At 42.1% G+C, this 25,825-nt stretch overlaps 1 protein-coding gene across 2 annotated transcripts in view; it reads right to left on the minus strand.

Moving 5' to 3' along the window:
* The window catches only part of LAPTM4B (lysosomal protein transmembrane 4 beta), a 63,079-nt gene extending 37,254 nt beyond the window's left edge, over window positions 1–25,825 (minus strand). Inside the window, exons 1-4 of one of the 2 annotated variants that reach the window (XM_015856097.3) lie at window positions 25,679–25,825; window positions 11,583–11,694; window positions 4,169–4,242; window positions 3,433–3,555 (exon numbers count right to left, since the gene is read on the minus strand). In XM_015856097.3, coding sequence (XP_015711583.1) covers window positions 3,433–3,555; window positions 4,169–4,242; window positions 11,583–11,694; window positions 25,679–25,774 — 405 coding nt within the window. In that variant the 5' untranslated portion in view covers window positions 25,775–25,825. Of the gene's footprint in view, window positions 1–3,432; window positions 3,556–4,168; window positions 4,243–11,534; window positions 11,695–25,678 lie in introns of both variants that reach the window. The other variant, XM_032442805.2, reaches the window with a different exon arrangement.

A 25,825-nucleotide genomic window follows, 5' to 3' on the forward strand; every position in this document is an offset into this window, starting at 1 on the left:
CCAGAGATCTCTGCTAAGATAGTGATGTTAAGGACCATGGCTCAGAAACAAGAGGGTCTGACAGCTTCAAAAAATTCAACAGTTGGCATCAATGTACAAAATTCACCATGTCCCTACATAGCCTTTGAAGATCACTAATCTCTGCTGTGAATGATGAAATAGAAATGACTCCTTGTTTCTAATTGAACTTAACCAGATCAGCTTTTAGCTATTGATAATTATCATTATCATTATTTCAACAGCCTTTTAATACCTACTTGTTCTGCATATGAAAGCTATAGTGACATCACCTTCTGATTTCCTTTCTTGACAAATTAAGCAGGAAAAGCTGGTTATTTGTCATCATACTGCAGTTTATCCAGCTTTTCAACGGCTTACAGAGGAACCTTTCAGCATCTTAAAATCACAGGCACTGGAAATATTTAGGTACATCCTATTACAATAGCAGAGAAGTTAAAAGGAAAACAAAACCCTAAAAAAAGGAGACTCTTGTCATTTAGTTCCCCAGTCTATTTACAGAATCCCAGGTGAAGTTGCTATAATATAAGCTCATCTGTATTCCTTCTATTCCTTTAAAAATATATATATGTATTTTCACTTAGAAATGTAGCACGAATTGCTGAATGAACTCAGGCTCCAGTCAGTGTGGATCACTGGGTAAACCTCTGTCCATGGGGTTATTTACATCTCAATTAATCTCTGTGTCAGCCACAAGTTTTATTAATTTGTTCTGGGAAAAGTCACAAGTACTGGCTCTGGGAAATGCAGATGTATTCACCTTGGGCAATGCAGTTTACAGTCTTTCATGGCATGACAAACAAGAATTAGATTGGGCTCCTACTCTCAACCTTCCATAAAGAACTTGATCCCTCCAGACAGTGACTTAGAGAAGCTCTCTCCAGTGACCTGGTGGATGGTCCCTTGGGCACCAAGGCTGTCAGAAGAAGTCAGCAAGAGCACAAAACCTAGTGCTGATTCCTGGAGACCTTGCTTAACCCAAAACAAAAACCAATTGGAAGGTATTTGGGTTGACTACAGCCCTTCCCGATCTGCCAGCTAACCTGTTCTAATCCATTTGATACATCCTTTATTAGTCTAGGGTTTCACTGATGTTCTATCATGCCATGAAGTCAAATGTCTCATGAAGGTCTATTATGTTCCTGCTCACCTTTATTTACAAAACATGCAATCTAGTCAGGGAAAGAAAATGAGTTTCCCTGTAGGATCGATATACCATGAAACTGTGCTGGCAGACATTAATCATATTGCTCTGTTTTAATCCTTTATCAACTGACTCTCATCTCAGCATTGCTGTTACTCTGTACTCTAGTAGCAATGCCAGGATAATCAGCCTGTAATTATCCTGGATATCCCCCTTGCCCTTCTGAGCACAGACAGTTTAGCGCTCATGAAGCACAATCTCATTACCCATCCAGAAAATGACTCACAACCACAAGACAAAGATCCATGCAACCAGATAGTTTAACACACTGGAGTACAACTTAGCTGGGTTTATTCATTCAAAAACTGTGTGTTCAGACTGAAAACTCTTGACTGTAAGCAAATAAAAGTATTTCAAAAACTCTGACCATGTAAATATGTTATATTGCCTGTTTTCATATGCAGAGCAGAAATAACTAGTGAATACTTCTTCCTTTTTTACATCAGTATTTTAACACCTCTTCCCAGCAAATAGCCTCTCCTTCATTATAAGTTTTTCATTTCTAATATACTTATAAATAGTCCTTTACCCTTTCCAGTTACAGATTCTGAGGTTATTAGTTATTTTCTAACTTCAGGTCACTTTTAATGAAGGTTTCATTAATTTGAATTCTCCAGAAATAAAACATCTCAACAATATGAAGGACTCTCAAAAGGAGATTAAATCTCCAGCTTTCTTGCAGTCACGTGGCAGGACTCAGCTTCATGCCCCAATGTATCTCAGGAAAAACGTCATGCAAGAAAACAGAAGTATATTTGCACAGCAGATGGTGGCTGCACTGAACAGAAGGGAAAATCATGTATTTCCTGGTGTAATTAGTAATGCTTTTAGGAATGTAGGCTGAAACAGCAAGGTGGATCACAAAGCGATTTGCTGCACAGTTTCCAGTATCCTCCAGGGCCCACTTGTTTTGGCTATGGAAGGGCTTTGCAGCAGGGATGACAGTGATGACCTACTGATTTTGAGGGAATTGGCTGTCCTTTGCCTTGTTGGTGAGCCAGCTCCAGATGTGGTACCCAACAAGAAGAGCATGATCTCTTCAGTGCATAGCTCCTTGCCTGCTCCCAAGGCTGCTGCTTTCCCCCTTTCATTCTCCCACAGGGGCCAACATTAAGCAAAACCTGGTTACAACGAGCCTCCTGGAATGGGGACTGTGAGCTGCAGAGCTGCATCTGGTTATGCAGCCACATGGCCCCTCAACTGCTACAGGAGTGGGGCTGGCACTGACCCAAGTGAAGGGCTGCAGGCAAGGGTGAACAGGAGGGCTCCTGCTTTAGTTTGCTCTTTTCCACTCTTATGTCTAAGAATCCTTTGAATTGTTCCTTTCCTTCTATTCCAGTGCAGCACTGGCTGTGAATGCAGGTGGGTGTTAAGTAAGGTGAATCATAACAGACTCCTGATGTATCCCAGCTCCTGCTGGCTTGTCACACTGCCTCTTCCCACAGATTTGTGTGGCCATTTATCTGCCAGCTGCTGCTCATTATCTGTTATTTATACTGCTCTAGCTGTTTTTTTCCATCCATGTAACAAAGTTCACAATTGAGCTAATCTGCATTCAAGTTCTCAAGGCAGATTTTCAGAAACGGCTGCAGGATTAGGTTCTACAACTCTGCAACCCCATCTGAACCCATCTGGGCATGGCCCTGAAGCTGAAGATGCTCTCATCCTCACTATAGGGGATTTTAATCATAGGCTCATTCAGTGCTGACTATGGATGACTGGCCAAAGTAGAACATGGCAAGAAGGATACCTCTAATTGTCCCTAAAACAGACTCTGACAATATATTCTAGCAAAAACAAACCTGCCTTGTATCAAAATCCTACTTAATGAAATATATGTTAAAGCCACTAAGTACATTCAAAGGAGCAAAAATCATTCCTGATATAGCACCAAAATAAGTCACTGGATATGAACACAGTAACTTCAAATTCAGAAGCAATCACTTAATGTCTGTCTCTTCCAATGATTCTCATTCTAAATGAAATAGTGCTGAGAACTTCCACAGAACCTCAAGACTCCAGAACTCTGCACAGATACTGTACTAAGCTAGTAATGTAACTTGTGTGGATACTGAATATTGACGAGAAAGCTCAGACTGAGAGGACCATTGAAGGACTGCCTAGAAAGTCAGCAGTGAAATATTGGCCAGAAATACACGACAAACTGTCCACAGTTTTCTCCCAAGACTTGTGAAGATCAGGTGCCTTACCAGCTGGTGAAGGTAGTCCTGAATTGTGCTGGGGTAGACAAGTACACTGATGGCAACCAGTGTGTTGAGAGCAAAGTCAAAGATCTGGTAACAGAAGAAAGGGATGATCCAAGCCGCATGTTGCTGGAGTGGAAATAAAATAAACAGTCATCAACTACAAGCTAAAATGGAGGGATACATATATTTCTGTACTAAAACCTAAGGAATATTTGACAGAATGCAGTGTTACATGTCATGAAGATGTAAGAGAAGCTGTAAAATCAGCTAAAGGAAATACAACATTTGGCCAAAAGAGTTGGCCAGGCCAGCTTGGCTGCTGAACTGCTGCAGTACGTGTGGTGCAAGTCCCACAGCTTGTGGTACTGGGACATTTAAAAACCACAGGAGAATGTTTTTTTTTCCCTTAATAAATGGGATTAGTACTGGGCCAACTAACCACAGGCATGGGAGGTGAATGGGAAAAAATTCCATTAATTTTGGTAGGAACAAGATTCAGTTCTCTGAATGCGCAGCTTTCCCAGAGCTTACTCATATTTGAAAGTGCAGACAGTAAACACAAGTGGGCAGCTGTCCTGCCTTCAGCACAGGGCTGTGTGATACCACTGATCTCTGCCACCTCCTTGTTTTTTCTCTTAGTTTTCAGCTAAATAAGAAATTGTTAGGGAGAAGCATTTTTAATTTGCTTTCTATAGGCTTGTATACTTAATTCGCATCTTTATGGAGTATAATGAGTTACCTTATACGCGCCATACGTAGCCATTGCACAAATCAGAATCATAAGTAGAGAAATCGCTGTGGCAATGCACATATCTGAAAGAGAAACATACGAGTGATTGCAGAACAAATCAGAGCTTGATTCAGTTATTTTGCCACTTGCTTGGTGATGAGCATCCCAAAGGGCAGGAGGGGGAGTATGTGTGGGTGGTGATGAGCCAGATACATTGCCCAGCTACTGCTGAAGGGAGCCTCTAGATCCTATGAGAAACCTCTGAAATACAAGAAACAAAAACAGTGATTACTCTGCACAAGCCTCCATAGCTCCGATAAGGCTGTGAATAGTTAATTTCTCTTTTTTTCCTAAGAATTTTCAAATATCTGGGAAATAATTGTCAAGAAGACTATTTTGCCTGTGATTATTACATCAGTCATCAAAAAGTGTCTGTGCAGAACTTAAAATGTGACCACTGTGGATAATGAGAACTTGCCAGACACTGGAGCACAGCAGGAGCCAGCTGCCTGATAGTTACCAGGACTTCGCCTACTTTTATACTCTGTACCCAACTCTGCCTGCTGTGAGACAGCTCTTGGCTGATGTATATGCAGCTGACGGTTGTCTGTTCCATGTGGATCAGCAGGAGCTACTGTCACATTTTTGCCGTGGTTGCAGAAATGCCTCTCAGACTAGAGAAGATCACGGTCTGAGAGAGGAGGTCTGCGCTGAGCTAAAAAGCTCAGTTCATATTAATCTTGGGGACAGCAGGATGTTCTCATTATCATAGAATCATAGAATGGCTTGGGTTGGAAGGGGCCCCAACGTCTCCTCAGTTCCAATCCCCTGCCATGGCCACCAGCTGCCCAGGGCCCCCCCTGACCTGGCCTTGAATGCCTCCAGGAATGGGACATCCAAAGCTTTTCTGGGCAGCCTGTGCCAGAACCTCACCTAACATTTAACCTAAATCTCCCCTCTTTTAGTCTCAAATTATTCATTATTAGTTATTGCCAGTTCCACACTGCAACTAACCTAAAGGATGACCAAGGTGCCATGGATATGGAAAAACAAACACACAAACAGACAAAACCAAAAACTACAACAAACACCAAAGAGAGAATGCACACCACAGCTTGGTTTTGCAGTAATAGCTACCACATACAATCTATCACATCTCTCTAAATGCTTCAGCAAAGCAGAATCACGTTTTTAAAAGAAAGACTAGATAAGGCAGTTAGAGGCATCTTACAAGAGGCATAATGTATTTGAAGCTTTCATTTCAACCAGGAATATTACAGAGATGCACAGTATATTAATGAAGATGTATAACTATCAGGAAAGTTGAAGTGGTAGGAAGTAAGTAGGTAGCAAAATATTCTTTAAGGTTTTGACTGGAGTAATTACAGGAATACTATATTTTTCCTCTATTGCTGCTCAGCTTTCAATTAACTTTTCATTAGATTTAAGAAATTCAAAGCCGTGAAGTGCTGGAAGGAAATCCTGTGCGGAAAAAAACATTTGATTTTTTCCTATATACCTCCCATACATCACCATCAGCCTTCGTCAGAATGCCAGAAATGAGAGGCTATTTCTGCACCTGCCCTTACAGTAACTGTGAGTGTGCAACTGCATTTTGCAACTACACTTCAGAGGTTATGACCAAAGAGGAGAGAGGAAGTCATGCATTTAGGACACAGTTTTCTTGAGGTCCTGGCATTGAGAGTATCTGTGACATACAAGCTGGGAGGGTTGATCTACCAGAGGTTAGGACGGCACTACAGAGGGACCTGCATAGACTGGATTGATGGGCCAAGTGTTGAGTTCTGCATTTTGGTCATAACAACCCCAGGCAACCCCACAGGCTTGGGGAGGAGTGGCTGGAAAGCTGCCTGATGGAAAGGGACCTTGGTGTACTGATGGACAGTCAGCTGAATATGAGCCAGCAGTGTGCTAAGAATGCAAATGGCATCCTGGCTTGTATCAGGAATAGTGTGGTGAGCAGAGACTAGGGAAGAAATCCTGCCCCTGTACTTGGCACTGGAGAGACCTCACCTTGAGTACTGTGTTCAGTTTTGGGCACCTCAGTACAAAAAAGACATTTGAGGTGCTGGAACAGGTCCAAAGAAGGGCAACAAGGCTTGTGAAGGGCTTGGAGAATATGCCCTATGAGGAGGGGCTGGGGGAACTTGGGCTGTTTAGTCTGGGGAAAAGGAGGCTGAGGGGAGACCTTATTACTTTCTTCAAATACCCAAAAGGAGATTGTAGTGAGAGGGGGTTGGTCTCTTCTCACTGGTGACAGGTGATAGGATGAGGGGAAATGACCTCAAGTTGTGCAAGGGTAAGTTTAGGCTGGATATCTGGAAAAACTTCTTTACAGAAAGGGTTGTTAAGCACTGGAATAGGCTCCCCAGGGAGGTGGTGGAGTCACCATCCCTGGATGTGTTTAAAAACCATTTGGATGTGGTGCTCAGGGACATGATTTAGCAGAGGATTGTTAGAGTTAGGGTAGTATGGTTAGGTGATCATCCTTGATGATCCTTAAGGTCTTTTCCAATCTGAGCAATTCTATGATTCTGTACCTGCAGTCCACACTGTCATAACCAGGTGTGTTTGGACTGCCTGCCTTGAGGAGGTGTTTGATGGACTTGAGACTAATAAATACTGTGCTTAGGCTGTTCATTACCCATCACTGCCTGACTTAGAAGGTATCTGAAGTGTGAAAGTGCCTCCCTTTGACCATAATGCTGTCAATAAACCTAATTCCAGCACACGACAAGGAGCATCCTGTAGCCCTTTGGCATTAATCATTAGAAGAATTTACTTGCTGCAGCTTTTTCCCTTCCTTTTGACATGGGGCTCATGCTACGTCAGTGATGTTGATGGTAAGGGGCAGGAAAGGCACACGTTCCCCGTAATCCGCCTAGCCAAACTTCAAGCCTGCTATCTATGGGTTTCCTTATAAAACTATTTCCATTTGAACCAAATCTATTTGTGCTTTGGGTTGCATATCATGTTCTGCAGGGAGAGGATCCCAACACTCTCCCTACTGTTCCCCTCAGCTCTTTATAGAGACCACTGCTTGCCTTAGCTGCACATCCTCAGGCAGAGATACTGGTTGATTTTGACAGTTACCATGGGTTTCTACAGGGCATAGGCAGGATTTCAGTCCTTGGTTTCATATGGCTTATGAAGGACCGCACACAACTGATAGCATGAAGAGAGTAAATAAAAACTAGCAATGCTCCTTACTTGTTTGAGCTGCTAACATGCCAGGATCATAGCCTGCATGAAGAAGAAGCTGAGCAGGAGTCTTAGGTAAAACCTTCTCAGAAGCCAGACTGATTTACAAGGCTTTTTCATCTCCCACACAGGGATTATTAGGCTTTTCCTAGCAAAAACACTGCACTTAGAAGCTCACACATTTCACATTTTTTCTAGTCCATCTTCAAGCACAACAACTCCCTCAGACCCTAAAGAAATAAGAAGAAAAAAGTTGAGACTAAATAGACTCAGTTAAACAGATGCTAGGGGAAGAAGCCCAAATCATTCCCTGGTTCATATAATCATAGGATCATTAAGGTTGGAAAAGACCTCTAAGATCATCTAGTCCAGTTGCTGACCCATTCCCACTGTGCCCACTAAACCAGTAACATATCTATTCTTCTACTGAACACCTCCAGCAGCAGTGAGTCTATCACCTCCCTGGGCAGCCTGTTGCAATGCATTAACACTCTTTCTGATAGAAAATTTTTCCTAACATCCAACCTGAACCTCCCCAGCACTTAAGTCCATTCCCTCTTGTCTTATCGCTGTTACCTGGGAGAAGAGGTCAACCGCCACCTCTCAGCTAGTGATAAGGTCTCTTCTAAGACTTCTCCAGACAAAGCAATCCCAGTTCCTTCAGCTGCTTTCCATAAGACTTGTGCTCCAGACCCTTCACCAGATTTGTACCCCCTCTCTGAATGCTCTCCAGGGCCTCAGTGTAGGGAGGGACCCAACAACGTGCACAGGTAAGGCCTCACAGATACTGAATACAGCATCACTTCCCTGGTCCTGCTGGCTGTGCTGTTTCTGATACAAGTCAGAATGCTGTTGGCCTTCTTGGCCACCTAGGCATGCTGCTGGCTCATGTTTAGCTGGCTGTTTACTAAATACCCCCAGGTCCTTTTCCACTGTGCAGCTTTCCAGCTATTCTGCCCCAAGCCCAAGTGCAGGACCAGGCTCTTGGTCTTGGGAACCTTATACAATTGGCCTACGCCTAGCAATCCAGCCTGTCCAGATCCTTCTGTAGCACTTTCCCACCCTCAGGCAGATCAACACTTCCTTACAACTTGCTGTCATCTGCATATTTACTGGGAGTGCACTCAGTTCCCTAATCCAGATAATCAATATAGATATTAAAACATGGCAAACCCTGTTATTGACCTCTGGGGAACACCACTAGTGACCAGTCATGAGTTGGATTTAACTCCATTCACCACCGCTCTGAACCCAGCCACCCAGACAGTTTTTCACCCAGTGAAGAATACACTTGTCTGAGCCACCATGACCTACCAGCTTCTCCAGGAGAATGCTGTAGAAAACAGAGTCTCTGTGCTAAAGTCTAGGTAGACTACTTTCACAGCCTTTCCCTCATCCACTAGGCAGGTTGTAGAAGGAGATGAGGCTGGCCAAGCAGGACCTGCCTTTCATGAACCCATGCTGGCTGGACCTGATTCCTTTGTTGTCCTGCATATGCTGCATGCTTGCATTCAAGATAATCTGCTCTGTAACCTTCCCTAATAGTCAGGTAAGACTGACAGTCCTGTAGTTCCCTGGATCCTTCTTCCAACCCTTCTTGTATATGGGCGTCACACTGGCAAGCCTCCAGCCATCTGGGACTTCCCTGGTTGACCAGGACTGCTGATAAGTGATGGAAAATGGCTTGGCAATCATTTCCTCCAGCTCCCTCATATACATGCTGAGGGGAGGCAGCCAAACATATCATCCAGCACATCTGCTTTATGGTAAGGCCTGGCAGGTGTGTTTTTTCCCATTGCTTTCTTTTCCAGAATAAAAGGATAAAGCTCTGCCCTACAGCATTTTTTCCAAGTGTTCAGGTAAGTACTTCTGCTTAACCAGCCAGTTTGTTCAGAGCCCCTGGCAATGCCCTGGGAATCTTGCACAAGCTGAAAACCTGAAATTAAGGATAAGCAGCCATTCACATAAAAACTGGTGCTGCATTGGCACTTTCAAATGTTTCACACTTGACTGGCTCTGCCTCTGTGTGTGACAGACAACTATGATACTTACGGAACAGAAAACTGAAGTTTGTCCATAAACAAAGCCTGAATGCAGTCTAAAAGAAATGCAAATATTGGGTGGAACCTGGTTTCTTGGAAGTCAAGGGCAAATCTGTCATCAGTGGCAGGTTTACCTACCTCCACTATTAGGATTCAGCTGTTAATTCCACTTCCAGCTGATGTTGGGCCTATTTGAGGAGGGGCGATAGGGGAGTGATAACTCTGCAGGCAAATTTTACATGTTTTTTTGTTTGTTTGCTATTGATAGGGGCAATAAAACAAGCAGTGAGAATAAAAGCTGCTAATATTTCCATCGTTATATCTGTCAGCACAAGTGCATATAGATAATAACTTCGGCACCTTCATTAGCATTAAAAAATGATGTATCTTACTATATTTTGCACACATGGTTTCACATCAAACGATTACTGCACATGCAGCTAACCTAACTATTTACTCAAAAATAGGCAATTAAAAGTAGGGCAAGAGGAAATTTATCTGATGTTTTCTCTCAGAAGAAAAGGTTTCCTCAAAATGGAACAGATATAGTCATATTAAAAAATAATAATATTAAAACAAATTCTTTCCTGCCAGTGACTGCCAGTGGCATTAAACCAGAGGGAGTCAAAGAAGAAAAGGAGACCTTAATTCAAATGTTTGTTTGTAATTAAACTGCCTGGGAAATGTTCCCTTTAATGAATGGAAATGAGGTCACCTGGCCCATGAGCCATCCTTTTACAGTCTTTCAGAGTTCACTTCAGAAGCCTCAATAAGAAATACAAAAAATACAATTTTCAAGTGTAGATGGAAATCCCCGATGTACTTGATCTGACAGCTATTGCATTACAAAAGAGAATTACTATTTTAAAGCCTTGGGCACTGGCAGGCCTCAGATGTCGGCTATATAAAACCGTGCTGACAGACAGTCATTACCAAGGTTAATCTCTGAGAATTAGGACAAGGCAGTCAGTTTTAATATGTCAGAATCAGCTAGGAGCCCATCTGTACCTACGACAGTCCCTATTTTCTTAAATCCAGTTATATAAAAAGATTTTTAGTGTGAAGTAGTAGGAGCTTTGTCAGTGAAGACGCGGTAAAATAGCAATTGCCCCCAAATACTAAATGTAAGCCTTCAAGGTTTTGATCTGCACTAAAGAACTTGTGGAAATAAGTATCCCTTAACAAATAACCTAACAGCTCTAACACAGTGGTTATAATTAGTTTCCTCATGTGTGGAAGCTATTCCTGCTGATATTTTTATTGACTGCAGCAGGAATGAGGAATGGAGTTGGAGCCTTTCGCTGTAGATTGTAGGTTGTGAGCAGCAAGGCTCCAGTGGAAGTCGTGGGAGCCCTTATTTTAGATTGCAGTGGGAAGTATTGAATGTAGCTGTCTTCTAAGCAGAAATGCAAATAAACAGATATTTTTATCAAAATAGCATACAGGGGAAAAAATTCCGAATATTACTTAAACAGTTAAGCCAAGAGACCAAATATCATCAAATTTTTGGCCTGGAAATGATACTGTCCAGGAGGGAAGAACTATTTACAAAGACAGTTTTTTTCAGCAGAAATAGATGTCCTGTCTCACACTGCCCTGAGACTGTGTTGAAGATTTGCCTTGGCCTCTGGTGTGAGAAGGAGCAGCCCAGTGTTATCGCCATATTTCTGTGGCTGTGCAGTTAATATCTATCACCTGCATCTGTCTTGATTGGTTGGTGCGAGTCATGCCATGCTGGGTGTTCAAAGATGAACAACAGGAATCCAGATGGCACATCTGGACAACACATCCATATGGTTACAGAAATAGCAGCACATGTTCTTATGCATTTGTAGGCTCTACAGGGCATGGGACTCAGAGGTCTGACTTTTCTGCATCTTGCAAAATTCCCCCAGAGCTCTCAGTACTGCACCAAGGGATCTACATGTCCAGTGCTGTCTCTGCCCTGCCCAGTCAGGATACAGCACAGGTTGCTGTAAGGCTACTAGTGTGCAACCAGATTGAACAGTGCCACAAATGCACCATTCACAATAAAAATGCATCTGTAAGATACCAAGGCTACTGAGGAACTAGAACAACTAAATGACAACAATTACTGAAGTGACAGCTACCTAAATCCTGGAGCAATGAGTGTTCATGTTCTGACAGTCCGTACTTACTGGCATCATCCATAAATTCAAATTCACCCCCTAATTCGGCGCTGGTAAGGTGGTATTGGTCAGGGTCGGTCAGGGCACTCAGCAGAATCAGCAGTACCACCGAATTGATAATCTGTGGAGAGGAAGACAGGAAAAGGTTCAGGCTGTTAAAATATTCCATGAAACAACTCTGGACAGAATGTCTCCCACTGGCTCTGCTGGCTGAGGTGTGGGCTGCTTTCCAGCCACAGAACTGTAATCTTTCACTAACATCACTGTTGTTTTCTCTGGTTTTGTGTGAGTTACTCCTTCTCCTTCAGACTCTCTCCTACAACATCAGAAAAGTTACCTCTGCTCTTTCATTACAAAGCATGTTAACATGACCATTCCAGTTTGTTCTGTCAGAAAAACGAATATCAGTTAAAAACAATAGCTTTGAGATTACTACAAATGACTGTTGCAGTGAGGGATTATTAGCAGGACGGAGCTGGAATTGGTGACATGTCCTTTTAAAGTGCTTGATGATCAAGGAGTGGATCACTTGCTGGAAGAGACTTGATTTTAGTAGGGGCTGTGAATGATGAGCTGGTTCACATGAGCTGTTAGATCAGAAAACCTCAGCAGGATGGGAGTAGGTGGCAGCATGAACCCAATGCCTGATGAACATCTTGATGCACAAGGTATAGTGGGAAATTCATAGAATCATAGAATGACCTGGGTTGAAAAGAACCACAATGATCATGTAGTTTCAACCCCCCGCTATGTGCAGTGTCGCCAACCACCAGACCAGGCTGCCCAGAGAAAATTCACACCTAGGAAGGCTTTGTCTATGAAATGTATTAAGTGAGTTAAATGCAAGACTTAGTAGAAACAGTCAGTGACGAGGAATGAGAGGAATGTAAAGGGAGGAAAGAGCTCTATTTTAAAGCTAATTTGAAGAAAATGTTTACATCACTTTGAAATGATGAGGACCAATTGAAAAGAAGATTACTCAGTATGAAATAACACAACCTGTCTAAAAAATTATTCTACAGAAGTAAAAAAGATAACCGATCAACAGGAAAGTAAAGAAAAGAAAGGTGATAATGGAGTATGCTGGAAAAGATGGATTTTTATTGCATTGGTTATCACTTTGAAGTCATCCCAATCTGATCACAGGTTCCTAACATCAACAAAAAGGTGTAAGAACACAGGCTATAATACGAAGACATGACCAAGCTAGAGAATTTCTTGGTAAAGATAAATGCTTTTTGATGGCAAAGTTCTGTTGAGTTTAGCTGATATCAGAATTGTTAGCGATGCTCTTTGAAAAATTATTAATAGGTTAGGCTCACAAGATTTGAAAAAGCAAGCACGGTTTATACTTTCATGAAGCAAAGAGGCCATAAAGAAAAAATCTGCCTAGAATGTGTGATTCAAGAATTAAATCAACCCCAAAACAGACAAGAAAGTGATGTTCTTGATGTTACCTACCATTTGTATGATCATAAACAGTATTCTCCATGGGTTTGTCAATTACAAGCTGTATTAATTCATCCTATCTACCTTCTTTACAGACAAGTGGGCTTTGTGAACAGGAGAAAAGCAGTAGATATAATCTCTTAGCATCTTAGCAGTCCTTGTGACATGATGAGATCCTCATTAGTGAGCTGGGAAAACCTGGTCTAGTTGAAAATGCAGGAAGGTGAGCACGTAGCCAGCAGGATGACTAATAGAAGCATAGCTCTCAAAGATTCACAAAAGATCTACAGAATAGGGTTCTCCAGTACTGTTTAAATACTTGTTATTTCAAGTAACTTGTGCATTTTATCTTTCTTAAGTTTGCAGTTAGTGCCAGGCTGTAAGGACTTTGGCCAACTATAGCAGAAGACAGACAAACAGAGAGCACAGTTCATTTGCAACAAGGATAGAGCATCACACTGGTGACAAACAACTGCAGAAGAATAAGAGGTGAGATAACAGAGTAGGTAGCAGTTCCTTGGAACAAAGTGCTGAGTACAACAATGAGCAAACTGAACGTGACTCAGCACCATCTTCATGAGCAAGTTATCCTCCTACTTGTCCTCAAATGGGACTCTGCAGAATAGGCCTAGTTCAAATTCCTTCAGAAACACACCAATACAAACCTTGAGAAGGGTCCTGCAGGAGAACAGAGGACGATTAGATATCTAAAAGGTGTGACTGGCAGGGAAAAGCTGAGAGTGCTTAGTCTAGCGAAGAAAGAAAGACACAGGAAAGGAGGCAATAAACTTCTCCACACCTACTGGGAGGTGGGTAAAGTAATAGATTTAAATTACAGCAAGAGGGAATGTAGGTTATGCAACTTGCTGAACAATCAGAACAATCAGATGGTAGAAGAGATCATCTGGAGGGGTTTAGGAATCCTCATTGCTGCATCTTGTCACAGAACAGTTAGGCAGTTTTGTGTTAGGAATGCTGTTGCCATGGTCTTGTCATGTCTTTCTATTCTTGGTTGGCTTCCAAGGCGGGTCAGATGACCATTAAATTCATATTCATCTACAGACCTTCTCAATTTTTAGTATTATAAAATTATAAAATATATAACTTTATATAGCAATCCAGTTATTGCTTTATACTCTTTTGTGGAAAACCAGAGGACAGATAACAGTAATATATAAATGTTACTTAAGGAGAGTACTCAAAATAAGCAAATGAACAGAAACTATAAATGTATATCATGTTGCTATTTTAAAGGCATGCCAGTTTAATCTTTTGTGCAGACGCAGACAGGAAGATTTGTGAAATACTGACCTAGGCATTCTGCTTTCTCCATGCGGATTTGCCCAGATTCAGATTACGTGTTGGTCAGCATAGTCTTTAAGTCTGTGTACAGAGACGCAGGATGTGTTTTTCTGAACTAAAGCCTAGTGCAGTGAGTGGAATCATTCCAATGCATCACTTTTCTCATCTGTCGGGTTTTAATATTCTGATCCTCATAATGATCCTTGAGCACCTCCCAAGTGTGCTGTCAGCAATGGAAGTGAAATACACCAAATATTTATTTGCTCAACCTCTTTCTTAAGAAAAGAAAGATGTGCACAGCTGGGTGTGTTGCATTTGCTGGGGATTTTCTTTTGTTTACAATGTGAACCAACCATTGAATTTTGAACAATGCTTTAATGCATATGTTTAATATGCCTAAAGCTTTACTGATGTTGTATCTTCCAGGGACACATTATCAAAGAAAAGAGCATAAAGTGAATCCCTGTTGACATATGTGGCTGGTATGAAAGCTGAAATCTGATCTAGGAAAGCAAAGGAGGTTTTGCTGCTCTCTCAATAAGGCCAAGATTTCCTTCGAAAGGCTTTACATTCCTTTGGCAGCAAATAAAGTAACAATTAATGAGCAGTACTTAGAAAGTATTTTAATTGTTCCATGTTTCAACAAGCAACTAAACCCTATAATTCTTTGATGGGACATGTTGTTCTCCTTTATGGACTAAGAAACAGAAACACATTCATGAACATGCAGCAAAGTGGTGTTTGTTGGTAAGCATCAGGTGCAAGATTTTCCACTGTCAGGTCAGAACTCTGACCAATAGGTTATAGCCATAGCTCTACCCAGAGTGATGAGAGAGGAACCCCAGGGGCACTAAGAGGCCTTGCTGACCCTGCCAGCCCTGCTGTGATCTCAATGGGAAGGAAGATAAACCCTCTGTTTTGTAGAAATTCCAGTATATGTAGTGAAAGAAGGAAAATGGGGGTTATTCTGGAGGAGACGTGGATCATTCCTTCTGGTCTTACAAAATGATTTCAGATCTGAGTGGAAGACAAAATTAAATATTAACAACTGTGTGAGAGACTGCATGCAGGTGAGAGGGAGTGGGGCAACGAATGCTGAGAGCAGGATCACACCTCCAGCCACTGTTACTGCTCCCATCTGTATAGCAATAAAGAAACAACAGCTTCTGTATGACATTAAGCAAGTCTGCTAGAGGGAACATGCAGTGTCTTAGAATGCAAGGAAGCAAACTTGTGTTTGCCACTGCCAGCAACCAGAGTATGGAAATGACATAACATGCTAAACTTAGAGACTTCTGCCACCAATGAGTTAGTTGTCTTATCTTCCACATTGTTTGCTCCGAAGATGAGAAGTGACCCACAGAGAGAAAATGCAGAGGAGAGAAGTATCACTGTGTATCAACATTGTATCAGCAGGTGATGAAGAAATGATTGCTGCTATAATTTCAGACCCCTCACAGAGCTGTGGGTTGCATGGTATTTATCTCTGCTTATCTAAAATCAAAACAGTAACTCCTTAAAGCTTACCATCCATACAGATCTTTTACCAGTACCTAACCCAGGCAAACGGAGAAATGTTCAAGCCAGTGAATGACACAGATGACTGTAAGTTCTGAAAGAGTTGTCAGGTGTTGCAGTAGAGTTCATTAAGCTTATGGTTGCTCTGATAAAGGAATTTAGAAGAGAAAATATTAAGCTTATTTTGATACACTGCATTAAAAATACACTGACGTTTTTTATTGAATCCCACAGGGTCAGCTCTACAAATATTCCACTAGACTTCTCCAAAGACTTCCCAGTGCAGTGAATTCCTCATACTTATAGGAAAAAGTAAGAAGAAAAGTAGCTCTATTTATACTGAGAATTCAATTTATAGCTGAAACCACACGTGCATATATCTGCACACAGTCCATGTGATGGAAGATGTTCTTTTAACTCTGAGTCTCTTTCCATCTCTTCTCTGCTCTTCCAATCTGCAACTGGTGCAGCCTCACCTTGAGCACTGCATGCCATTCTGGGCACCACAGTATAATAAGGATATAAAGCAATTAGAAAGCAAAACATGATCCTGCTCTTTGTCTAGAGTGAAAAAAAATAAAAATAAAATAGGACACTAGGAAAAAAAAATATCAAAAAGAAAACAAAAAACCCCACATTTTTCTCACACCTTGAATCTAAACCAAAAACAGGTCTGTAAATATTTTATAATACTTGGATACCTGAAGTCAGTTTTACCATTAGAGAAAGAATGTATATATGTATATACATATATATGTATATATATGTCTTGGTAGGCTACTTTGACAATTTCTGATATTCTCCATCTGCCTTTGCCTTCCCACAGATTAAGTTTTTGTGGGTGTCTGACTTCTGTAGGGAGCAGTCAAAGGATGTGAGAAGAAAAGAGGGTTGTTATGTGAACAGCTTCATTATAGATCTCATGGAAATGGTTCAATCAATCATCTTCCCTCCCAGGGCACCAAGGAGCCAGAAGCTACATCTGAGCATTTGCTGTGGCCTGAACTCCTGGGAAATGGCAGAGCAGAACAGTTCTGACTAGCAGAGCAGATACTTCTCCACCTTCTTTCCGCTATGTAAGCTTTCTGTCTCATGTTAATTGAAGTATATCAACTCTCCAGTTCAAGGGGCAGGGAAAAGCTGCAGTTATGTTAGTGATGCACAAAGTAATTAATGGTTCGAGGAAGGAAACTCAGTCACACTTGTCTGGCTTTTCACCACGTGTAACAGCCTGAAGGGAAATAGAAACATGGCCAAGTTGGGTTAAAGGGAAACCCAAGTTGGGTTAAAGGGAAATCCTTCCCCAATTTCACCAGTGAAATTTGTTAACACACATCATTACTGATGATATAAGGAGGAATACAGACAAACTGAGAGGTTTCTTTTCAAGAAATGCATGTGCTTGGACATATTTCTAGGTATCTTAAAAACAAAATATTAACTTCAGATTATTGTGTGAACTTAAAATAGTAGGAGAACCAAAAAAAAGTCTTTCTTGTACAAGTCATTCTTACTTCCCTATGTAGTTTCTTAAAGTTCATTTCTGACTGCTACCTGAAATGCTTCACTGACACTGGGAGAATGTTAGTCAGACCAGAAATAGCAATTAAGTCACCCTTTGATCGGGAGAAGTTAGGGTAGATTCTGCAATTCCTGTTGCTTAGTTTCCTAGTTTTGCATATTATTCATAAAAATCAAAGAACGATCCAGGCAAGCTCAAACTAGTCTAGTACAGAGTGCATATTAAAGCCATTGTACAATAGAAATCTGCATAGAAGTATTTTAATCAGGCTTTATATACAACCTTGACTCCTATTATTATAATGACAATAAGCATTGAGCTTCAAATGCTTCACTGATTAAATTGATATAGGAAGTCCAGCATAATTTATCAGCACTCTTCTATAAAAATGACTCAACTCCTGCTGCCTGCCAGCCCTAAAACCCAAACCACAAGAGGCCTGTCACTAATGAAATATGGTAATGACTAAATTTACAAAAGAAAAAATAGATGGATAGACAGTACACGATGCACACTAGAGATTTCTGTCTCCCTACAGATAGAGTTTAATTTGTTATATACTTAATCTTAGTCCTTTTGTGATTTCAGAAAATAAGGCACATATATGTAAAGTAATTGGTGGATTCTTTATTACTTTTACATTATATTTAAAGAAAGTTTAAACTCTGCTCAAGGTTCTGAAAATGAATGCTGAAGCCTTCTACCTAAAACTGGCAAAATACAATCATACAGAAACATCTGAAAAACAGCGTGGACAGACCAGCTCATGTTTTCCACTGAGGCACACCTTGGTTCAGGATGCCATGGAGAACTAGGAAAGAAATGGCATGCATTGAAACTTGACTTAGAATAAGCATCGTTCAATAAGTCATTTGGGGTTGGTTTGGTTTCTGCTTTTGTACTTGACTTCTACAAATGTATTTTTGAGCCTCAACCACAGAAGGCTGAGGACAGCCCTGTTCATGTGATGTGAGTGTGGTTATATCTCATGAGCCTGAATGCTGATCTGGAATAGTGACACAGGATGGCCCAGAACACCCAGACTGAGTTGCCAGAGGCAAGTGGCTCCAACTGGCAGGAGTCCATGCCAGCCACAGTGCTGCCTGAGTCCAGCCTGACCTCCACTCCCTCTCAACATGCACTGCTGAACCACTGAGAGGACCCTACTCAGCTTTTGGCAGCAAGGCATGTACACCTGCTAAGGCAGCAGTTTGGGTATGAAAGGAAAAAGAGGGCACACACCAAAGAACGGTGTGTCACAGATAATTACTGCAGCATGATCACATTTATTCAGTCTGCCTGAGCACAACAGTTCCATGGCTGGAAAACGCTCCTTCACAAGGTGAAAATCTTCCACAAAATTGTTTCTGCCAAAAACATTTGCCCTGTCTGTATTAAGTAGATTAATGTACCTCCTGATGGAACAAGACCTTGCTCAGCACAAGTCAGGAGTGAAGTGAAAAACAGCCACAGCACTCTGAAAAATCTCTCCAAGCCAGAGGACTAAGATCACAGGAGCAGGAGCTGACTGTAGACATACGAAAGCAAGCAGAACCACGGGAGGTCCAGAACAGTGCACTAGGCTCAAGTCCAAATTGCTTCCTTGGTGATGCCTTGCTGGCAGGTTCAGTGCCTCAGATGGACCAGGAGCACCTTCAGCAACTGTGCATTGTTCTTTGCTTCTATTCTGCTATTCAGAGATTTGGGGCTTTGAACCTCAAGTTCAGCTGCAGAGCACCACAATAACTTGCATGAGCATTTTCAGACCCTGGCCACTTTGATCTTCCATAGTTTTGCAGTCAAATCATGACAGTCAAATCACAATAACATGAGAGAGGAAGAAGGCAATAGAGGAAATTAATTCCTGTCTATTTTGCAACATCCGTTCCATATGTCCAGGAATATACAAGACTAATTGCATTTTCACTGACGTCAGCCTAATCAACAATCAGTTTACAAAGTGCAATGTGTACTCACTAGGAAATACTAACTTTCTACAGAACTTCTAAACACATTTTACTAGATTAATGTAACACCTCCTCTCCTTTCTGTTACTACTTTCATGATTTTTTGTATTACATGTTTAAAAAACAAAAATAGCGTACTGAACTCCTAGCACATCTTTCCTTTAATGAGCATTTGTGTGAATTTAATTCCTCTTAAAACTGCCAGTTTTCTCAAAGGAGGTTGACAGCTGTTCAAAAAACTTTTCATTTACTGAATTTTTTAATTGGGGAAAAAAAAAAAACAAAAAAAACTGAACATCTGTGTCATTATCCTGGACAAGTGATGCAGATTATCAGCTTCGGTTGCAATAATTCATTCCCTCTAGGAAAAATCCTACTGTGGTATTTGGAGATAATATAAGAAAACCTGCACATGCAAGGTGATTAGAGCTTAAAGAAGTGCTCAGAAATCCTGGTATTGTGTTACAGGCTAATAAACAGTTCATTAAATGCATGGACTGTCCAAAAGATGCTTATAAGGAATTTTAACCTTCCAGTACCTTAAGAAGTGTATTAAACAGACACATTAATAAACACACTGATGTGGGACAAACTCAAGGGAAGACTGACAAAATGCTGTTTCTGCTCCTTGTGCAACTCAAGTAGACACACATAACTGGTTATTTTCACTCAAAACAGAAATATGGGTAATGTAGTATACCAGGGACCACAAATCCATCCTTTTTTTTCAGGTAGACTTTCTGGCCTGTTCACGGATTAATTCGGTCATCCATAGTTGAGCGATTAGGGTATTTCAAGTTGTTCTATTGATTGTACAACATAAATTTCTCACAATTTGGACTTCATTTTGTAACTTCTCCTTTTCAAAATCTCCCAATACATGCAAGTTTCAAAACAATAATTTATTATTATTATTACATTTTACCTTCCTTGAAAGGGCCTTTTCATCCTGTTCAAGTGACATGTACTTACAACTGCTTGCTGATGTGAGCAGCCCTAGACTGTTTAAAGGTTGCAAGTGTGGGGACAGAGTAGCTTAGAGGACCTTGGCATAGGTATTTTTTGTTTACATGCAGTCAATGCTGATCTCTGCTCCCTGCCAAGTGAGCCTAGATTTCAGTAATCTTCTAACTGGTATTTAAGCACGTCACTATACACGCAGTTTTGCACAGGCCTTGGAAAGGAAGAGGGAATAAATGTAACCTAGTCACAAAATATGTACCTTTATTTTTTTATTTTTCAATTTTTTAAGTCAGATCAAGCACTCTCTAATGATCTCAGCAGAACATTCAACCTGTAAACCCATTGCACAATGAGGGCATGGTAAGCAGTACTTTTCTTTTGACTTAAAAAAGAATAAAAAGTTTACTATCGGTGCATTATTTCATCCATTAGGATGCAATCCCTTTATTAGAAAACTAGAATGCAGACAGAAACCATTAAGCTGCGTGCTTAAAGAAAAAAAGTCCAGCACTGAAACATCACGACTAACAATCCATCCTGAGCCTTCCACAAATAGCAGCTCAAACGTCGAAGCCACCCTGGCTAAAAACCTAGGCTTGCTCTATTTATATTCTTCCCACATGTCCTTCAGAGGGTGCTTCAGCAATCTGAATAACTCGCAGTTATAAAAGGTTCTTGCTTTTCCATTAGATGTTATTTTTAGGCTCCCTCGCAGGGCCCCAGAGGCAGCGCGGAGCAGCGGTTCAGCTCCTGTGGTGCTGGACAGCTCCCGAGGCGGCCCCGGGGTCCGGGTCGCCCCAATCTGCTGCACAGCACCAAAGGCAGCTCCTTCTTTCAAAGTTGATTGTTTTCGTTTTCTTTTTACCCTTCTTCGATTTTTTTCCCCCTAAATGTCTCATCTTTCCCTTCCACAAGTCAACTGAATATAATTGCTGTTGTCCCTGATGGTGCCAGTGGAGCCACTGGGTGTTGTCTTGATCCAGTTTATAGGAGGGAGAAGAGGTTCTTTGGTATATGTATACCCAGAGTGAGATTAAGAAACAACAATTCAAATGTTGGTCTGACCAGTTTATTACAAATCTTAATCAGGGAGATGGGGAAGGTGAGGACGGACAACTTAGGGTGATGGGAAAGGTGAGAACAAATGATTTAGGGTGATGGGGAAGGGAAGGCAGGTGATAGAAAAGATATAAAGAGGCATAAAGCGGGGATAGTCACCACCAGGATCCAGCAGTGGTCCTGGTGCGAGATGTTCCGATGGTCTGAGGCAAAAGGGCAGAGAGGGAGAGCAGCAGGAGCGTGGTTGGCCTTGAGCAGCAAGCGTGTAGAAGGAAGAAGCCACAGGGTAAGTCTGAGAGGGAGGCAGCAGGATTCAGGTAGCAGGTCCAAGAAGGTCTGTCAGCAAACAAAACTTCTGTAGTGAGGGATCTGATAGCAGACACCTATCCTCATAGTTGTTGATCCCTCTTTTATCCTCCTTTTCCCCTGCCTACTTGACATCCCTGGGTGCTTCAGCAAGTGTCATGTGAGTGACCTGAGATGGCCATCTTCCTTGAGATAAGTCCACACAAAAGATCAATTCATGGCCATTAAGCTGCAGCTTATCTCTCTGTTGTTGCCCTTGGCCTTGTCCATCTGTGTCCCTCAGACAAAGGATTTTGTAACCTTTGCTCAGGACTTGTCCATCAGTGTTCTCCAGACAGAGGATTTCTCAACCCTTGCCCAGGACTTGCTTGGACTTGTTCATCTGTGTCCTTCAGCAAGCTTTGAGTCAGTGGTATAAAAGAATAATCTCTTACAGATGTGCACAAAGCACCATTGTTGTGCATCATAGAATCACAGAATCATCAAATTGCTCAGATTGGAAAAGACCTTAAAGACCATTGAATCCAACCACAACCTAATCATTCTACCCTAACTAACAACCCTCTGTTAAATCATGTCCCTGATCACCACATCCAAACGGTTTTTAGATACATCCAGGGATGGTGGCTCAACCACCTCCCTGGGGAGCCTATTCCAGTGCTTAACAATCTTTTCTGTAAATAAGTGTTTCCAGATATCCAACCTAAACTTACCCTGGCACAACTTGAGGCCATTTCCACTCATCCTGTCATTTGTCACCAGTAAGAAGAGACCAATCCCGCTCTCACTGTAAGCACCTTTCAAGTGTTTAAAGAGAGCAATCAGGTCTTCCCTCAGCCTCCATTTCCCCAGACTAATCAGCCCCAGTTTCTTCAGTCTCTGCTCATAGGGCATATTCTTCAAACCCTTCACAAGCCTTGTTGCCCTTCTTTGGACCTGCTGCAGCACCTCAATGTCCTTTCTGTACTGAGGTGCCCAAAACTGAACACAGTACTTAAGCCAGTGGAAAATTCTTCTGTGACACTATCAGAACATCTGATAATGTTTCTTCTTTTTTATCTATTCTTTTTCATGTGTAAAGAAAGTGGAGCCTATACACTCAGGAAGACAACATGCTCTGTGTATAAATGCTGTTGCCAAAGGAGACAGTACACTGACTCACTGATATGCAATGGATCAAATGGAGCTAACCAAAATGACAGCTCTACCTTGGACACCGGTATCGGGGGACTTTAGAACTGAAGTAGCCTCATTTCAGAGGCTTTGAACAGCATGCTGATACAAATATCTATATCAGAACTAAGCGACTGGAAGTAACTTTCTAATTTTCCTTCTTTCCCTGAGTATGACACTTCTAAGACTTTTGTGCCCCAAAGTCTTCTGCTTAATTACTTCTGTCCTTATGTTTGGTAGGTTACTAAGAAGCATAAAGTTCATGTCAAGGGATGAAAACAGATAACAGCCATCTGAACTGAACTGGTTCCCCAGATTCTGAAATACATATTACTTCCAAACAGCCTTTATGAACATTGTATTTAAATTCAATATTGCAGCACATCTGAAGCTCTTCTCCCCAGTACAACACAGCATTTCCTGAAGTGCAGGGCATCTTGTAGCCCTACAAGACATAAAATTCTACCACCTGAAATTATCCTAAATCAGAATCTGCTCTATGTGTGAAAACACTATGTTAAAAGTCCACCAAAGCTTACAAGCTGCTGTTTTTTTCCTGCACTATTGATACTTGCTCTACTGAATCATTGTATTGATAGTCAGAGACTTAAAAAGAATTATACTCCATAGGAAGCAAGGTGTGAAAAGGCCACAAGAAATCTTTTTCTTCTCTAGGAGGATTCCTTTCCTGAATGAATGTCCTGGAAGCATAATGGCAAACAGCATAGAGAATACGTATACAGCATAGAGAATACATATTGCTGTGGTGAGAAAAATCAAAGGGTTTTAATTTCTGACTTTATGCTTATAGCTCATTTGTGGTTTGGAGTAATGCAACCAAAATCAATGCAGAGAAAAAAATTACCACCGGGCTGGCACTGATTCTTATTTGTATGCTATCAAACTGCAGTTGATTTTCTTGAATAAAGTGATAGTTTCTTGTACGACTTTGTAAAACAGACTTTGCTACCAGAGCAGCATTTACTTGAGGAACTACCCTTTATTCACCTCCTAACCTGGTACCCAGCAAAAAGGTTTAGTGTTTCTTATCAACATACATCACAAATTCTATTCCTAACAATCTACCTTAAAAACGAAAACCTTTGTGATATTGGAGAAAGGGCAGAAAGCAATGTGTACACTGGGATGTTTTGTGTTAGTGTTAGTTTGTAGTCATTCAGATGCCTGCTCTGAAAAACATTATAAAAAAAGAAGAAGTGTAAACCAGAACTGATAGTTATGGAAGACTATTTTAAAACAGATTCGGCAGAAAATGGTATGTGAAAGCGGGGCACCGGCTTTTAAACATTAGTTCACTGTACTGAACAAAGTCTAAAGAGCTCTCAGGCATTTCTTTGTATCTAAGACCAATGGATGCACTTAATTCCCTCTTCCTCAAATATTTTTAGGTCCACTGAAAAGCAAAAAATCAGTGTCCCTGTCTTCATGGAGCTGATGTGTGGAGGTTTCATTCAGCTGAAGGCAGAAAGTAATAATAAGCATCCTGCAAGAAATGCTCAAAGGCTTTCAGGTCCTAGTCCAACTTATTGAAACAGTTGTGGCTGGGCAAAAAGGGCATCTTCAGTGCCGCAATTACTACAGATACTGCAGCCTGTGGATATTTCATTTAGCTATTAATCAGGAGCAAGAATAGCTCAACTGATGAACCATTTTCTAAAACAGTGAAATATGCATCTTATAGGACATAGGGTATTTTATATGATTTCTGGGACTCGAATGTCAACCCAGCCTTTCAGTTAAGCTGATTGAATTTATTTAATGAGCTGTCCAACAATGGAGGCCAGCCCTGCACTTTTCACTTCCTTCTGAAGGGAATTTCAGTAGTTAGCAAACAAGCCTGGGTCTAATCTGCTTCCGTCCGCAGCCACTTGAAAAATGACGCTTGGCAAACAGCTCTGGGTGGCCTTGGCATCTGATGGAGATGGATGTGTTGTACCAAGAAACAGGGAAGGAGAAAGAGGCTGAAGCACATCTACGTAACCTAGAGCAATGAACCGGCTCTTTATTGCCATGACACATTTGCAAACACTGTGACTACGGCAGGGCTGGCTCCAGGAAAGCGGCTTTCCTGGAACTGCTACCCAAGGGATTGAGAAAAGATTTGCAGCAGCGGCAGAGGAGCTGTGGGCTCTGCGTGCCTTCTCCTGAGCCTTCTCCTGGCAAGACAGCTGTGTGCAGCCATTGCTTGGATGGATGGTGGTGACCCATTAAAGCTGTGTCCCAAGGGTCAATTCCTCACTCCCTTCATATAGCTTTCCTGGCACCTGATGCCCGCCACATTCAGCTCCCTGCCAGGCAGACCAAGCTCCAACGACCAGCGCTTCTCTGATACTGAATTCCTTTACAAAGCAGCAACCAGAGAGGACAGAACCAGATTTTCAGGGCACACTTCAGGCAGACTCCACAGCCATCCCCAGAACCGCAGCCTGAGCCGAGGGAGAAGGGGGGAGGAGAAGCCCGCCTGTCACACCTTCACCCCCAGCTCGGGGTGAAGATGTGAACTCAGCTCGTTGACCGAGACCCCTGCCTGAGAACCAGCCGTGCTCTGTGTCGACAGCCTTGCCCCTCCCGCCCTTCCCCCCCCGCCCCGGTCCTAAATACACACGGATTTTATTTCCCAGAGCAGAGGATCAGCACCAGCCTGTGCGTGCGTTAAAAGGACAAGAGAGGAAGCACCGGAGCTCACCCGAAGCCAAGATGCTGGTAACGGGGAGCGGGGCTCCCCCCCCAACCCCAGACGCAGCGGGTGGAGTGTAACCACGCCGACCCACGAGACCGAAGAACCCCCCACCCCGTGGGGACGCAGACACAGCGGGGCCGCTTACCAGGTACCAGACGCCGAGGATGATGGTGCCGGTGCGGACATGGCAGCAGAGGCAGCAGCTGTTGGAATAGAAGCGCGCCCAGGGAGAGCTCAGCATCTCCGCGACTCTCGGGGCTCCGCGCTCCGCGACTCTCGGCCGCGCTGCTCC

The sequence above is a fragment of the Coturnix japonica genome, chromosome 2 (genome assembly GCF_054131305.1).
Source record: "Coturnix japonica strain WE chromosome 2, WE-NBRP24, whole genome shotgun sequence".
Taxonomy (NCBI): Eukaryota; Metazoa; Chordata; class Aves; order Galliformes; family Phasianidae; genus Coturnix; species Coturnix japonica.